Consider the following 18130-nt stretch of genomic DNA (forward strand, 5'->3'; position numbering starts at 1 on the left):
AAAAAATGGCGCCAAAAAAGTTTTTTTGACAATAATAATAATAATAATGTACCGCTTACCTGTTGATTTGATTACAGAATATATGTAAAAAAATAGTAAATATTCTCTGAAGTTCTTCTTTCTTGATCGACTTTTTACACTGACGTATGTGAATATTCGGAAGTTCCGAACCAGAGCAGACGTCTATCTTACCACACTACTAACTTCTTCGTTTTGTTTATGCAAACTCCACAAAAAGTATGTACCAACAATTTTTTATTCTGCGCACGCGCACGCGCGCGTAGTCACACGCCTTCGGCTGCGTCGGGGAGCGCGCTATCTGCGCTAGTGCGTTGTTCTATCTTTGTTTTACATCTAATGAGCGATAAAGATGGAATGATGCGCGAATAGCGCGCTCTTCGAACGCAGTTTGTGTGATGACAGAAGCCTGAGACAGAAGAAGCAAACAATATATAGTTTTATTTAATGAACAAGAAACTGTGTGCGCGTGTGCATTATTTAAAAAACAATTCGACATTTTATTGTCGTTTTTTCTCAAAGAAGTGAGTTCTTACGTCGAAGGGGTTGCAGGTAAGTATCGACTTCCGATATGTAACTATGATATAATATTCTTTTATTTTGCATAAAAGTATGATTGTGAATCGAGAGTACATTAAAAGAAAATATTGATTACACATTACATTTATATATAGAATACATTATATAGTATTTATACTTTGCGTTGAGTAGACACAGGACACTTATCTCTTTTAAAAGTTTTTTGCGAAAAGCTTTTTTTCGCGGTAAGAACGTTCCTCTCGCCTTATCTCTTTTTTTTTTTTTTTAATCACGATAAGTAAGATAAAATGTTCTTTACTTATCCAATATTGGCAGGACGATCATTTTTTTTTTTTATAGATTATCTTTTTGTTACTCTTAAAATATTAAGGCTGCGTTATTTATTAATAGTATTGAAATCCCGTAGTTCACGTTTTACACATGTATACATGTGTGTACTAGCTGTGGACTTTTAATACTACAAGTAAATAACGGAACAAGACTATTTTTAAGTGAGGCTATTTTTTTCTTGTACTGCAAGGCAAGTTCAGGTCATCAGTGTGAATACGTGTTGAACGAAGAAAGATATAATACCGTTTCGTTTTTCTCTAGTTTACATACAAACATGTAAACAAACAACACTCGCGTTTAACATCGCAAATACGACCGATGTTGCAATATCGGATATTTTTATTGACAAAACAATTGAAGTTTTTTAACGTTAAGCAAGTGTAAAGATGATTTTTTGTATAATATATATATAATTTTTTGCAATATATATATATATGTATATATAATAATGTATATATGTATATATAATATATATATAATAATAGAATATACAATATGTAATAATAGTTGGAAAAAGGATATTTAGCTTTTTATATATATGTAACAAAAAAAGACTTCTGTAAAAACGTATCCTTTATAAAGAGCTTTTTGCCGACACGCGATAAGATAGGATATATAATAATATCGAAAATGTTTTTTGATAGCATGCATCCGTGATGATTGTACGTCAGTAAACATTACATTGTCTCGTCAAGAAGAGTATATAATATTTGTTTTTTTTTTTTGTTTTTTAATGCAGCACAGGTAGAGAAAAAAATGGAAATCAGTAATATCAATGTATACATCTGTGACAAAAATCATGAGACCACGTTTGTTATGTGTTAAAATATAAATGCAATAAAAAATATATTTAATAAAAATTCTGTTTTTCCGAAGAAACTTTGATTATTAGATTCTGCAATCGTCGCTTTTAATTTTACCGTTAATATTACTGATGTCCATTTTCATAATCTGCACGAGATATATCTATATATAATTCTTTCATTTCACATATATATTGATTTATACAATATTTTAGTTTGTTTTAAATATTTACTTTATGCATATGTATATATGTTTGCTTAACGCTCTTATTGATATTCACACCTTTTATTCTAAATAACACATTACATGACACGTGAATTCTTTCGGCGACAAACCAATATCAAATATCAATAAAAGCATTACACGTATAAAATAAAAACCATATTTGTGATTAAAAAGAGAAAGAAAGAAGATATATATATCTTTTTTTTCTCTCTCTTACTATTTTTTAGACATCGACATTCTAAACGATATGTATTACGGAGAGTTTTTACTTCTGTGTGTGTGTTTTTTACAACTATTAACGTGTATTATATATATATATATATACTTATAAAAGTGCAGAAGTATGGCATGTCGATGGAATACCATTTTCTTTTATCTTGTAGACTATTCTTTTTTGTTTTTTTTTTTGTTTGTTAAAGAAGAAGTTGCGTGTCAATTTTACATGTAAAATATACTTGTAATGATCCGTGCGAGTGCACTCGGACTCGAGGATCAGCTCGATTGTGACAACCGTATGTGATTGATTGAATTTAATGCAATATGTGCCATTCCGCGAATTGCTTCCGCGGCGATTGTGTCATTTGAAGCCAGTGCTCCCGTCCCTGGCTGTTGTCCGCGCCCGTGGCCGGTCCGATGATGCAGGACCCGACGATGGGATTTCCGCCGATCAGTTCGCTGCTGCTGCTCGAATCCATCACGCATATCTTCCATAAGATAAAAATTAATCGTTTATTATATTTTATTATATATTTCATATTTATTTTTGCATAATATTATTTATCGCGCAATGCGTTTATGTTTGCGGTCTTTTTTGTTAAAAATAAATTACCTCTATAGCTGACGATGCTAATGACGAGGCAGGAATGTTAAATGACATCGCTTCGTTCCAAACAGGATTTATTGTTGCTCTTCTGACAGCTGTTTTCTTCTTCTTCTTCACTTTCCTTTCCCCACAAAGAAGACTAACTTTCGCAAACGGATCTAACGTTTCCTTATCCTGTCACCACGTTAATTAAACGTTTCATAATTGATATAATCACGATAAAACAATGCGATATTGTTAAACATCTGATAGCAACTGTGTGAATTGATACATTATAATAATCAACATGAAAAACATTTATGTTGTCAAAATATGTTATACACAATTGATGTGTAGACTAAACTTTACCGGTTGGGGGAACAAATTTCTGGCCTTCATCATAAGCACCGTGAGCCTCTCGGCGCTTGGTAAATAGGACAATGAGACCAGCACTTCTTGTATCTCCTCCGGCGGTTTGCGTTCCCTCGCTATTTCGCCCCAAATTTCCACCGAAGAAGTGGAGGAGACTAGTTCCAGACTGTCCATTGCCACCCTTACGGAACCCACCACATCGTTCCTTGAGAAACGATCGTAATCGAAAACCTAGTTACGTCACAAATTATTGTGTCAGCGATTTTGAAAAATCAGATATCCCAATCTAAAAAAAACTAAAGTTACGCGATTGACAAGAATGTGATTGCCTGTAGAAGGAGAGTCTTCTCCTGCAGCTCTTCGTAACTAACGGGAAACTTGAAGTGCTGATCGAAAAACGGATTTGGATCATTCCGATGGATCTTGGTTTGCCTCTTTCTGTTGTCCACCTCGGGACTGAGGCTAAGCTTCACGTAAGGATCGTTAAAACCGCCTTGATCGCTCCCGGCAAGATCGTGCGCTTCAATCAGATGCACATCCAAATCCGATTTATCGTAGTCGTATCTCAAACGCAAGTGCAGTCTACCAAGATGTTTACCTGTCCTTTAATCGCACAACAATATTATGATGTGTTATTTTCACGATCGAATCACAAAAATAAATATCAAATTGTTTTGTACCTGCGGGCGCTAAGAAAAACAGGACCGTCTCGTCTTTGATAAAGATCCGGTTGTAAAGAACCAAGAGGGGAAGCAGGTGGTAGGGGCCCACTGTCGCTGCTACAGATAAGTAAATAAAAAGTACATCTTATATTTTTTTTATTTTACACATTTCCGTATTACATTATCTTTTATTTTGTAAGTATCTTGGGAATAAATTGTTTTAAACTGTTCTAAATATCTTTTATCCGATGTTAAATTGTAATAATGATAATTTATAAAGATCCGCGAAGAAACAAATCAATGTTTCGCGCACTCACGGTTGCTAGACGCGCGGCGTCACAAAGAAGTTTGGTTTTTAATCAAAGAAGAGAAATAATTAATAAAAAATTTAATGTAAATAAACGTGAGAGCGTTGTTTAAATATAAATATTGTTCTTAATATAACCATTGGTGTTTATAAAACACTCTTATATATATGTGGGTATATATGTATATAAAACTTCCGATAAACATTTTTATCACGTTATTTATTTTGTTGCGTTTATTTGATTTTTATTTTTACGGTTTTATCATGTGGGAAAACGATATATTATGTACCTTATAGAAGCACGTGGCGGCGGGATGAGAAGAGGTGATAAGCAACGGCTGGGCTGTCTGGAGGTACTTTGAACGGCATTTATCGGCGAACACCCGCAAGTGGAACTTGCTGTTGCTACGGACGACAAAGAAGTCTGCGAAGGCGATGCATTTCCACTGTGCAAGCTGCCCGAGTAACTCGCAGGACTTGCACAACGCGCATCCAAGGACGAGGCCCGTGCTGGTGAAGGAGATCTGTAGGAAATTTCCAAACTGTGTAATCTACATAACTCTCTCGAGAGAGATTGAGAATTTAACGTTGCATTTTCTACATCGTCTAACATTTCTTAGAAAAATTGAATAAAATTGCGATAATTTTTTAGAAATAATTTATTGTTTTGACATAATAATTTATTATTTTATTTCTAATCTAAAAAGAGACGACGACGAGTGAGAGTTCACATGACAGTGTAATATCGGCTCGTGCCATCGACCGTCTATGTATTCAAATTGTTTCGCTCGACTCCCACACATTTTCGCATTCACTGTATCAAACTTGTTCACTGCAGCTCGATGGAGAAAATATTTTTTCTTACTTTTCTTGTTAAATATATATATAATGATAAAATACATAATTAATATTAAAACTGCCATCTGCACCACCGACCTCGACTTTCTGGTAGGTGGATACGAAGAAGCGGCATGTAAAGGATCATGTCGAGCATGATGTCGTCCGTCAGGGCCAAATGCTTTGATCTGAGGTGATGAGCCGCGATGACTCGAAGAACAAGAAGATGCACCTTCCAGCGAGCTCTGCGAGCTGACAGATGAGTTTCTTGCAAGCGTTCGACCCCCGCCAGGATAGCTGCGACTTTGATGGGGCAAGCCTCCAAGTGGAAAACGAATTACGAAAAATTAGATGGGATGAAACATTGTCACAATTGCAACGGGAGGTAAGGTTCTTTCGGTTATGCTCAACGATGCGCGTAAAAATTTCTTCGCAATTAAGTTTCAGTCGTTATGTGTGTGTGTGTGTGCAATCTATAAATAGATATAAAAAAACATTATCTTAAGAAATAATAACTTTATAGTTATGGGAAACAAATTTTATTACGGGTTTGTGTTGATATAATATATAAGCAACTCAGAAGTAAATCGAGGTAGATGTATCTGCGCGTCTTCATAAGCATTAATTAAAGTCAAATATATGATTTAATTATTCTCGTCTCTTTCTGGTTGAGAACTTGGTATAATTTTCCAGAAACTGTACTGAGAGAAGAGACAGAGATAATCATTTAAATTACATCTAACTTTTGCTGCTAATATTTGCGGGACGTTCGCAACTGCGACAATGAGAGAAGATACTCACTCGATTCGCTCGACGGTTGCACGGCGTGTTGTTCCTTCGCGACGTTAAATTCCTGAAATAGAAAAATCATAAAGAGCGATTAAAATTTATTTTACTTTGATCTAAACCGACGTGCCCACACGAGTTTGTTCCGCATTCGAAACATAATTGTGCGCGTACGTCGAGCGTATTCGACGAATAAATATTTATTCGATATACACAGCGCGTAAAAGAAACTGCGTACGTATATTTATCTTGCTCCAGTTTTGCACCGAAGAATGTTTTAACGAGAAAATTTCTGACATTTTTCTCGGATGAAAAATGCTACTGGAATTCATTTGCTCGGAATATTTCTAGCTGTCGAAGCAGCCGTTCGATCATAAAATATATCACGAAATAATATTGTGTCGCACAAATATATTTTTTATATACTTATATACGTATGTGTTTTCTATAGTAGCGTGTCTGTGTGTGGTTCTTGATTGTGTGTTCACTGATAGTTTCGTATTCCGATATTGTATATAACTACTCGCGTGTTCTGTTGCATTGTTACGGTTAATTATGACACAACGTTAATAATTGCCTCTATTTCAGTCTCCCGTGAGACTTACTTTCATCGTTTTCCGCCTCAGCACCAAAGAGACATCGCGTCGATATATATTTTCTGTTAATGATGTACGTCACATCGCAGATTTTTCTCAGAAAAGATATAAAAACAAAGAGAATTTCTCAACCACCTTAATCCCCGTATAACTTCGTGAGCGTATTATAATTTTTTTTTTCGCGCTCTTGTATTATTTTAATTAATATTTCACCTCGTCCGTTAAAGATCGTTTGTTTTAGAACAACATAAGCGTAATGCCGTGTTATCGATCACACGGCATCTCTTTATGTTGAAGTGAAGAAACGAAGTGTGTGTGCGATATAGAGAGTTAATCGAAATTTTAAAAAAGCAAATATGTGTGAAGTTCTCTTTTCAACTCAATTGCAGATGCGCATGTTTTGTTTTCGATGACTTGTATCGTGCAAGATCGGTGCATATAAATTTTCTTCGAGTATAAAGTTTCACTCCAAACGAGAGTGGATTTTTTTTTTTTCTACACTATACACAGCGAAAATATTCTACATAGTAAAATATTCATTTTGCAACGAAAGGTTGGGTGAAAACTCGATATAAATGAAAAGTCACTCGAGCGATTCGACAGTCACTCAATTTTTCGAGCATTTTTCACTCTAAAAAATTTAGAAAGTAAGAGCAACGCCTCGGGTGTAGTAAAGATAATCGAACAATTTCTTTGAAGTTTCGAAGTGTCCTCCATAGCTCTTGATAAGACCGAGTCTTTGAATTATGAAGCCAGGAGGAGGAAGGGAGAGTGAAGACGAGCGAGTGGAGGAGAGAAAGACAGGAGGAGCGAGGCTCAAAGATGCCAAGTTCGTGTTTCAACGTCGTGACGAGAGGATAGGGTGGCAGTTACGGGGTGAGGTCGCTGGAGGCTGCCTTTCACGGGTCGATACTTGGAGCAGAGCTGTGAACAGAATCCGCGAACGGTTCCGCCCACCAAGCCGAAACAACAAAATCGCCACATCGTTTCTCTATACCGTGTTAGACATCGATCGCGATTTACTGTTTGTCGTTTGCAGAAATCTTACGTGGGAGTTCACGACTGTGAGATTTTTTCATTGTTGCGTTGCGTTTCTTTTCCTTTTTTGACTATCGGATGAAGTTTTCTAAAGTTTCGTGTCCTACACATAAATGTTCTATAAATATATGCATTTGTTGTTTTCCTTCTTTTCTCTGTTTAACTTAAGAGTGATGAAACTTTGAACACATAAAGAAAAGATAAAGTTTTAAAATAGTTAGTATAAAATAGTTAAAAATAGTTAAAGTACAGTAAAAAATAGTTTATATATGAAAACATATATATATATTTTTTAATGAAACTTCTCAAAGTAAAGTTAAATTTGGAAAAAGTAACAATACCTGCGATTTATTACATTCGTCGCGCAGGATTGTTTCACGGAATTGATATTTCCACGATAAACGTATATGAAACAGGCGCATATTAAACGGAGCGATATATTGAAGATTCATGTACGCGCGCGCGATATAAAAATTTATTTCTTTTTGTTTCTCGCTTGTGATTTTTTTTTTTTTTTTTATCACGACACAGAGGCTTTAATTTTGCGTTGCTGTAGGAAAATTAACTCGCTTTATCATGGAAATTTTGTCTGGTGCTGAGCAGCGACGCAACGAACTCGGAGAGTTTTCTATAAAGCGAGTGAGATATTTTATGAACAGAGCTAGAATATTTCGAGGACAAAGTTGCACCGAACGAAGAAAATGGTACCGTTATCGATCATGCATAACAAACACCGAGCAGCGAGCTTAGTATAGTCACATCAGCTCAGGAAAGAAGCGTGTTAGAATTTGCAAGAAAGAAATCAAGAAAGATGTAGCACACAAATTTTCGGAATTACTCAAATAAATAATCAAAACAAATAAAAGCCGATCGGAGGGGGCTTCCCTATTCTGTATATTTGCCATAAAATTATACGCAACTCTTAACAATTAAAAATTTCAAACAATCAGAGAGACAAAGCGAAGCTCCTATTAATTTTTAATTGAATTGGTTGTAAGATATTTTGTGTCTCAATTTGATGAGAGAAACGCGTACTTTATAATTGAGAGAACAATTATGAAGTACACGTTTCACTGATGTTCGTGCAAAAGTGGGTCATAATCTTCACGATCAACACGAAAAAATTCAATTAGGTTTTACGTCCGGTATTTTACAGTATAAAGAGAGATGTTCTATATATATCACATCTTTTTACAAAAACTACGCGTGTGAGACAACTGCAATTGTTTTTTTTTTGTTTTGTTTTGTTTTGTTTTTTTTTTTAAAGTCTTTTCTGGAAATAATACAAAAAAAATATATTTATCAAACTGCGATGCAGTGGGAACAAAAATAGCATTTCACTTTCTAGTCTGTAGCTAGAATATTTCCGATTAACGTTGGAATTTTTGTGTTATTCGATTTATCGAACGTTTTTAGAAATTGAACGCGTGTCGGTCGTACTGTGTGACGCACGAACATCCCGATCGTGGATGATCGTGTATATGTCAGCTCTGTTCCAGTGCCAATTAACCACTCTTCGTTTCTTGTCAAGTGAAAAGCATCGATCCGAAGCACGGGACGTACTATCGTATCGCAAATTTATCTGGGAAACCATTAAATTTTTATTAACTAAAAATAAGAGCGCGCTTATATATTCTTATCGCTCGCACTTCACAGACACATTATGTCGATTCTGATGTGTTTCAATAATATCGCATTGTTAATTCAAATGAACGCGAGACGTAATTGTTCTCTGTATAATATTTATACTCGAAAATAATAAAAAAAAAAAAAAAAACAAACAAGAATGACAATAATTCGAATCTGTGAAGCTCGATATGCAAGTATACGTCCAGATTTCGAGCGCACGCGAATCTAAAATCTTTTAATCACAATTAGAGAGATTTACCAAGAGATTATATCTGTACGCGCATGGTAACATAACACGCAAGAAGGTGCTAACAAAGTTACACGCGTAGTAAGAGGAAAGGTTACGTTAGAATGGGCGCAACAAGTACATTCAGATCTGCATGACACTTTCATGTCTCTTCCTCTCTCTCTCTCTCTATCTATCTCTTTCTCTCTTCCTTCCTCTCTCTTTGAAGTTTCCGAAATTATTTCTAGAATGTTTCTCTTTATTTTTTTAAGATGTGTACGTTTTAAATATATATTTTAAAAGATAAGATTTAAATTAGACACAATATTTTTTTATTACAGAAAAATATAAATTTAGTATCTTGTATATTTTTTGAAAATATATTTGTTTTGCAATGATTGTGTGCGTATATATACAGAATTCTGATTATATATATATATATATATATATGTACCTCCGAACTGGTCGAAGTTGTGCTGTCAGCACTATCGGTATTTGCGACGGAAGAAAGCGGCGACCTCGTGCCCCTCTGCGCCCATCTACCCCTGATTATTGCTACTCCTGTCACTGCGCCGATCTTGGTGGCCGCGTTGTTTCTACTCGATATATTGCTGGACATATTTCTGTCCCCGCTTGTCGCACCACCGCTTCCGCCTCCGCCGCATAACTCCAGGACATCGCCTAGAACTTCCGACAATTTGTCCGGCACTTTGACGAATGCGTCCAAAACAAGGCCACGAGTATCACGGGATCGAGGATTTGTGCTCTACGTTTTTTTTGCTAACTCTTCTGTCGTCGGCGACTAACGCGCGCGCGGCGACTTTTAAGAATGAAAATCTTTGATCGAAATCATCAGCACGAAGAAATCCAGCGCTTGGAAATTTAGCGCTCTATCATCAACTTTCGTCGCTTTCCGTATATCTGTAATTACAAATTTGTTTTTTTTTGACGTGTCGTTCATTCAATACTTGTGTTACAACGTTGTTGTTCGATTATTAATTTTTTTTTTACTTCGATCGTCCGACTAATCTTCGCGCGACTCTCGAGCAAATGAGAAAGTTTAGTTTATCACGCTCCAGTACCGAATGAATGTGTGTATCGCGAAAAAAGTACCGCGTGCTGTTTTTTCACAAACGAAATTGAAAATCCCCGGGAAGGACGTTTTCAATTTCAACGATTGCAGCTTCTCTGTGGTAAAACGAGTCCGGATCAATTCCTTCCTCTAAAGATATTTAGCGAGTTCCAAAAAAGGTATATCCGCAACTCGATATTGCGTTTGCATTGATTGACGCGATCTGCGATTATCCCATTCGTTCCGAACCGGACACTATTCTCTCTCTCTCTCTCTCTCTCTCTATCTCTTTCTCTCACGTGATTGCAACACTCATAGCGTTTGTTTCGTAAAAAAATTCCGTGTCTCGTTGACCATTGTCCGTTGTAATCTTTTCGCGTTCATAGTAGTAATTTCACAAATTTCGCGTTTCTCATTAACTTAGCGTTTATTATTAGTTCTCGCATCAGTTTCAAAGTCGTTTATTGTAAGATTATAGTCTCTCGCGCGTTGTCTATCGTGTCTCGTCATTTAGTTGTCGTTCGCGTTTAATCTGCGATTAAGTTTTCGTCTCGAGTTACGATTGTCGTCATCACGTCCTTTCTCGGAGCTTAAGTGCGTCCGCGGCATCGTGTAATAACGGGCGTAGTCCATTTTCCTGTAATTTACTAGCGTACCGAAGCGAAGATACGAATTGACGCCAATCGAATTCGAAAGGCTGATGATAACGATGTTCCGAATGCGAGTAATCCCCGGAGAAGCTGATGTGTAACCGATCATTCCGAACGAACGAATGTTTTATTGTTATGCAAACTGTACGTGTTGCTTCCTTTCAGCTCTTAATCACGCTCTTATGAGAGATCACTCCTCTTCGCAAATACATTGAGCCGAGCTGACCGAGTTTAATTGTCGTTACACGGTCCCATTATTGCAATATTACAGCTTTTCAATTTGTGTTTCGGATATTCGTGTGGTGTCGCGCACACTGGCGCCTGGTTATTTAAGCATTTTTGATTGAAATTAAAAAAATTAAATATTTAGACGCGCCCGTAAGTGTGTCGCACCGTGTAACAGCCGAGATACGTATCGCAAATTACGGCAGAAAGAGAAATAAACAACATATTATATTGCTCGTAACGGTTTGCAATAATTGTTTCGTTAACACATTATCAATAACCAGTTAATTAATACACTAACAAACAATGCGAATGTATTTAATAAAAGTAAAAAATTAAAATTTTAATCAAAATGATTACATTTTATATATAACGAAGTACGAGGAATTTACGCGCTCCTTTTTTGACAAAGTGAAAATCAATACTTAGTAATTGAGAGGATAAAATGAAAAACGCAATAGTTCTGTGAAAAATATGCAAGTAAATGTAGTAAAGATCATATATAAGCATACATGCTTCTCTTTTATGTATATATTTTCCTCATAAATAAAGTATGTTAGTTTTATGTAATTTATATCGTGTTTCGTACGTGCAATATCGTATGTAATATTTTTTTTCAAATATTATGAAAAGCTATACATGTGTAATACAGAATTCGATTCTTTAAAAATGTTTCGTATTGAAAACTAACGTTACATCACATTTCTATAGACCGCTAACATGGTAATTAAATAGTTACGTGTACATTATTTATTTATTTTCTTTTCACAATGTCGCGTTCAAATTTTTCATATGTATCATTTTGAATTTCCGAACGATACACGTCGTATTTCGGAGAATCGTTACGTTACATCAAGTGCTCACTCGAGAGAAAGCGTTTTCTAGATAGCGCGTTGTAATAAAAATCCAAACTCGTGAGTACAAAAAGAGAGAAGACAGTATTGAGAAATATAAGATATTTATTCTTACTGTCGTCCGCTTATAAGATTTCAACAAAAAATTCGTTCTTATTGCTGTCTCGCGATCTCAAAATCCTTAACCACCTTATCGATCTCTTTCTTAATTCCGTGTTTTATATTAAATTTGGTCTTATGTTAAAAAGACCTCGTCTTCTTTGTTGATTAATCATGTATGAAGCTGAACATAGTAGGACTTCTGATTTCATTACGGTTCAGCGGTTAGGCACAACCGCGGCTCATTACTCTACCGGTAGTCTGATCCAATTAATCTTGCGTCATTGCTTCTTCTCTCTCTCTCTCTCTCTCTCTCTCTCTCTCTCTCTCTCTCTCTCACACATACACACGCTCACACACACACATACTCTCTCTTTCTCTCTCTTACTTCTTGTTACTCACTTTATCTATCTGTTTATCTATGTCTCTTTACTTAAGGAGACAGGTGTTCGAATCGTCGCGTGTTATGACTACTTAGATGCCACGCTGCTGACCCGATTTGCCATCGGTTGTTGAAGCGACAGTAACAATTGGACAGCTTCACTTTCACGCGGCAAAGAAATGTTTTTTACACACTTTTCGTATCACTTGTTTGAATTGCTCGCACGATATATCGGTCATCCGTGTGTGTGTCGCGATAATTAATCGTCCGATCCAGCACACGGGAGTATCCGCGTTTGATCGCGATAATTAATTTCACTCTTTTCTTCACTACACGTACGAAAAAAATATGAGATGTCGGGGGCAAGGGCGGGCGAAAAGGGTTACCGTGTCGATCTCTTCGGTTCTCTTGTGCGTCAATTACATACAGGTCGATAATGCGGATATGTGTCAGCAGGTATCACAACCGTACTGCAATACTGGGCCAACCCGACTGACTTTGTACGCACCCGACCAGGGCTCGTCGTCGTACAACCAGAGAGAACGGCGCTTCGCCGCCGTAGCGTAGCTGTCGGGGGTTGGGGGTGGTAGGCGGTTGGTTTCGCCACATCGAGGGTTGCGAAAAGAGAGACGCGGATCAAGAGAAAGTGAGAGAGCGAGAAAGAGAGAGAGAGAGAGAACGATGAAGGAAAAGTGGCGAGAGAAAGGGGAGGAAAAGAGAAACCCTTGACCAGGGAAGGAGACGAAAAAGGAGATGAGTATCGTGAGAGAAAGAGAAAGGGATAGAGAGAGATACAGTGAGAAGAGGATGTGCGTGCGCCGCAACAGGTTAGACATCGGAACCGAGAGAAGAGGATTTTCAAGCATAGTGTTCCACTTTTCATTTCAACGATGTTACATTTCTGTCGTCTCGATGATCGACACTTTTTGAAATTAATAATTATTAAAGAAAATTTTTTTTACGCAATTCGCATCGAAAAGTATCCGAAATAACGCGTAAATAGCGACGGTGGCATGTCGCACATTGCGCTTATTGACCATCAAATTATAACTGAACTGGAGTTTGATTAAATTGCTTTTTCATAACGGCGATAGATAAATTTGAGAATATCTAAGTCTCAGAAGGGAAGCTAAGCAATCTCGCTCTTCCACGGGATAACGTTGCGACGTATAACGATACATTAACCTAATTATAGAATAGCTTCAATGCACTTTGCGTAAAATGTGAGTTTACAATTTTGTAAATTGATGCAAAAAAGTTACAAAGACAAATTGTTTTATTTGAGGAAAAATTAAACATTGAAAAGATTTTCACTGAATACAACAATTTCGTTTTCTTCTTTACGGATGTGTTCGCCATTTCATTCGTAAGTTTTAAGAGTAAATTAATTAAAAGCTCCGCGAGAGATATTTCCACAATCAACTTGAATTTTTAACTTATTAGAAGCGAGGAAATAATTATTACTGCAATTTATGTAAAAATAAAGAACTCACTCGCTTTGCCAAAACTCACTTTTAATCAGTAGCGCGCACATATCAGACGGCCTTCTTTCGGTTCGACAAACCGGAACGGCACATCAGCAAAAGCGACTCGAAATGAAGCTTTTGCAATATGCTATAATCTATGATGACTTCAAATGAATCGTTGCGACAAAAAAGTCAAAGTGTCAAAATGTCTGATAGTGCGTGTGTAGAACACGCGCGTATGCGACATCTAAGAAAACAGGTCAAAAATATGCCAAGAAAAATATTACATACACATGTAACATCAAGAAATTTATTTTTATCGCGACGCACTACATTGCGAACAATTTCTCTGTAAACCTGATATCTGCCGCAGCAGTTATAGGCGCTGTATCGATCGAAATTCTAGGTTCAGAGTGTGTTCTTGTATGGAATAGAAGGCTCTTCAGGAGCTGCGTGTGTAGGTACTTGAAGATACGCGAGATAAGCGAGATAACAAACGCACGCGCGCGCGCGCGCTTACTAATCCATTCTCCTTATCTCGTTTTTTTTTAGTATTATTCATATTTTATAACAACCAGAGTGTTTTGTTTCACTCGTGTACTTAAATATACATGTGACAAAACTCTCGCATATGTCTAAAATTACGTTCTCTTCTTTCTCTTTAATCACTTTGTTTTCTCACAGCTTGAACGACAGAACAAACAAGCCGAAAAACAAAAAATAATTCAGCGAAGTTTTGACATTATATATATAGATTTACGTCTGTGTTAAATTTTGCGTAATTGAAAATTTGCATTTTTTGCAAATCGAGACAAAACGATTATATGCGTCGCATTTTGTGCACATTATCTCGACGTAAGGCACGTGATGTAGGCACGATAATGGTTATCCAGCTGCGATCATAAAAAAATTGGATTTTTTAACAGTTCATTGCGATCTTTTTAACCAACCGCGGGGATGGTTTACCGACGTATTACCGACGCACACAAATGTATATATATATATATATATATATATATGACAAACATATTATATAGATATATAGAGCGATAGATCAATATTGCTGGCAAGCGCGAGGGCAACATTTACCCAGCACAGCTGTGTATTACTGCGTGCAGTAAATAAAATTAAAAAAAATTACACACAATACTATAAATATTGTAACAACAATTACAACAATAATAATAGTCATAGAATATTTACTAAAAGTGCTTAAATCGCCGTAATTGGAGAGAGATCGAGAATGAAACGGTAATATCGAGAAATTAATTTTATCGCGACGATATAGCATCGTCACAAAAATGATCATTCTTCTTTCGTATTAATGCGATAAAAGAAATTTCTACTGAATGATTGTTATTAGTTATGTGACCAATTAGTGGCAAACTGATGATTAACTACTAACCCCAGTCTGGACGGCGTAGTAATTTTTTTGTGGCTTCCTCCAGTAGTAAAATACGTAGGACGCTGCGTGGCAATGACGTTGCTGATGAAGATGATCGTTGCGGTCACTCCCAATGTCCGATGGATCCGGCCAACGATCCAGATTACTCCAATTCCATTTCCTACGTTGCTTCATGGCATAGTATCGATAAACCACGATCGTCATGGCTACCACTAAGGCTAATCCCATGCCAGCTGCCGCCCCGAATATTGCGGATGACACCATTTTTTAACAGGTAGTATTCGATATAGAAAATAAAGTCGTTGTATTTTCAGTCTGAAAACAAAATTAATTAAATGTTGATGTTTCTAAAAAAAATAGTTGAAAAGATTCAATAAAAACAATTTGTAGTAAATTTTCAAACCGTAAAATGTGCCTTTTAACAAGTTACATGATATGTTCATTTAATTGAAACTCAACGTATCACATCGTAATGTCATTATAGTTTACTGCTACGGAAGCGCGAAAACATAATCGTATCAAACTATACCGATCAAATGTGTTGCTCTCACTAGAATTTCGCAAATCTCATTAATAACACGATCATGAATACTGTTTCAGAATTTTGCGTCGTTCTCTCTCTCTCGTCGCGTTATATATTAAAGCAAGCAAGGCAGGAGTAGAATACACGCTGGTCTATGCATATTTTTTCACGGATTATGTCAAGTATTCATAAAATCAATATGTATGAAACTTTTTACCGGTAGTTGCGGATAAGATTCTTTGGAATCTTATTAGGCAAATTTGCCGCTTCGCGTTTACCTTGGAAGAGTTTCCCATTATATAGCAGCAAACGTCAAACAAAAAACAAACAAACAAACAATTGGAATGTAATATAGCAATTTTTTTTATTTTTAATTGAAATGTGTAATGTAATAACATACGATGGATACGCACAGACACATTTTATGAGATACTTTCCGAACAAAATTAAACGTGCGAGTTAATATGCAAAAAAGTTAAACATTTCATTAAAAGAAAAAAAAAACAATTTTCCATCATTGAGTCGTTAAAATGATTCTGAAATGTATTTTTTATAACATAAAACGACTTTGTATAACGCGTAATATGTTATATTAAAATATATTATAGAAAAAGAGATAAAATATATAAAGAGATATTCATTGAAATGTCTTTTTTATCGATTTACGCGAATTCTCCAGACCCTTAGCAACAGTACGTAGGTGTGAGAGGGCGCTTCTTGAATAATAATGAGCGCGCTTCTACGTAGCGCGTTCAACCAACGTTACGTTGAATTGGTGAGAAAATGTTATGGTTATTAAAAAGTAATGCGGAACATAAAAATCTTAATGTATATATATAACAACGGATATAATTTTCGACCGTTACGTAACTTGACGATAAACTAGTTTACATATGATTTACGTGATCATAGCATTGTTTAAGATAATAAAGTATATAGGAGAATACTTTTTTATATGTGTAAAAGTATAAAATATACTATTATTAAAATATTATTATTAAAATACTATTATTGTTGAAAACAAAGTATGTATAAAAATGTTTAATTTTAATAAAATAAGTTAACAAAAGTAAAACGTTATAAAACTAATAAACGTGGCACAAATAGAATATACACAAATAACAAATATAATAATAATGTCATAACAATATTTTCTACCTTTACGATGAAAATCGTGAGGTCGAAAATCTGCTAGTAACTCGCCAAAGAAATGATAAGTAGAAGAAATCTCGTTGCAGTCAGACGGATTTTCAGTGGAAAAGAGCGATAAAGTCCCGTCTTCAGTAGATATGCCGACGATACGATCTGACCGATCGATAACCCAATCAAATTGTGTTTTGATTATTATTTATCGTTCGATTCACCACAATTTAATCAATTCTCTCTGTAATTATGATAACAATAATTGATAGATCAAGAGCAATCGATAAGAAGCAATTCGATCGTTCGTCTCATGACGAACACGTTTGTTTTTAAATCATAAAAAATGGAATCGCAAAAATCAACAAGTTACACGTCTTGTCGGTGTGTTTATTTTCAAAAATTAATACTTGACTCACACAGCTGTTACTGCTCTCACGGCGCATCACCGACTAAATATCTCTCCCGCTGGGTGAGTCAGATATGCTCTTGGAGAGAATTACAGTGAAGTGAGAGGAAAGGAGAAACAGAGGGAGTGAGCAAAGAATATCAAAAAACAAAGAGAAAAAACCAAATAGAAAGAAAGAAGAAGGATGGGAATAATGTATACAAGGGGAGAAAGAAGATGAAATAGATGAAATAGAAACGAAAAGGAACAGGGGCAAGGTCGAAATGAGAAGATCTGAGATTGACACAAAAAAATAGCAGCTAAAGTGAAAGGAGAATAAAAGAAAACGAAGTGTGTGTGTGTGTCTGTTACATACACACATACAGAGAAAAAGAGAGAAAACTTGTGTATGAGAAACATAAAAGAGAAAACAGAAAAGGAGAATGGGAAATCCGACAAGAAACATATAAGACGCCCGTCAGAAAAGATTAAAACATGACACGTGATCATTCTCTCGATGCTTTGTTTTTAATAAGAAGGCTTATAAGTCGGTCAATCTTATTTATATAAAACATGCGAAAATAGTGCAAAAAGATTCATAATTTATTTTTTAACGATTTATAATTTTTAATATGCGAAGGGACTTCTCTTGAATTTTATACAATTACATGTATAATTAATATAAATTTTAATTGTACGTAGTCATTTTTTAAATAACTTTTTTTATATCATCATATCATGTATATTTTTTCCT

The 18130-nt window shown here is 35.7% G+C and overlaps 1 protein-coding gene across 3 annotated transcripts; it reads right to left on the minus strand.

Moving 5' to 3' along the window:
* Positions 1-1405: 1405 nt before the first annotated feature.
* LOC109854556 (synaptotagmin-5) lies at positions 1406-17152 on the minus strand. Of its 3 annotated transcripts, none has more exons than XM_020427758.1 (10): positions 17007-17152; positions 15326-15640; positions 5699-5750; positions 4997-5216; positions 4351-4584; positions 3772-3870; positions 3421-3694; positions 3089-3322; positions 2747-2914; positions 1406-2621 (listed from the first exon to the last, which is right to left on the minus strand). In XM_020427758.1, the coding sequence occupies exons 2-10, from the start codon at positions 15587-15589 to the stop codon at positions 2448-2450; spliced, it is 1719 nt and encodes a 572-aa protein (XP_020283347.1). In that variant the 5' UTR covers positions 15590-15640; positions 17007-17152; the 3' UTR covers positions 1406-2447. The 3 variants fall into 3 exon arrangements, with proteins under 3 accessions (XP_020283347.1, XP_020283348.1, XP_020283349.1); XM_020427759.1 differs by lacking the exons at positions 15326-15640; positions 17007-17152 and adding exons at positions 9627-10093; positions 12475-12929; XM_020427760.1 differs by lacking the exons at positions 15326-15640; positions 17007-17152 and adding exons at positions 9627-10093; positions 12841-12920.
* Positions 17153-18130: the final 978 nt, after the last annotated feature.

The sequence above is a fragment of the Pseudomyrmex gracilis genome, unplaced genomic scaffold (genome assembly GCF_002006095.1).
Source record: "Pseudomyrmex gracilis isolate BER0280 unplaced genomic scaffold, ASM200609v1 scaffold_69, whole genome shotgun sequence".
Lineage (NCBI taxonomy): Eukaryota > Metazoa > Arthropoda > Insecta > Hymenoptera > Formicidae > Pseudomyrmex > Pseudomyrmex gracilis.

Coding starts and splice junctions, on each gene's coding strand:
- LOC109854556 (XM_020427758.1), bottom strand. CDS start 15,589: ATGGTGTCATCCGCAATATTCGGGGCGGCAGCTGGCATGGGATTAGCC. Junction 5,217..5,698: donor GCAACCGTCGAGCGAATCGA/GTGAGTATCTTC, acceptor TTCCACTTGGAG/GCTTGCCCCATCAAAGTCGC. Junction 3,323..3,420: donor AGAAGACTCTCCTTCTACAG/GCAATCACATTC, acceptor TGACGTAACTAG/GTTTTCGATTACGATCGTTT.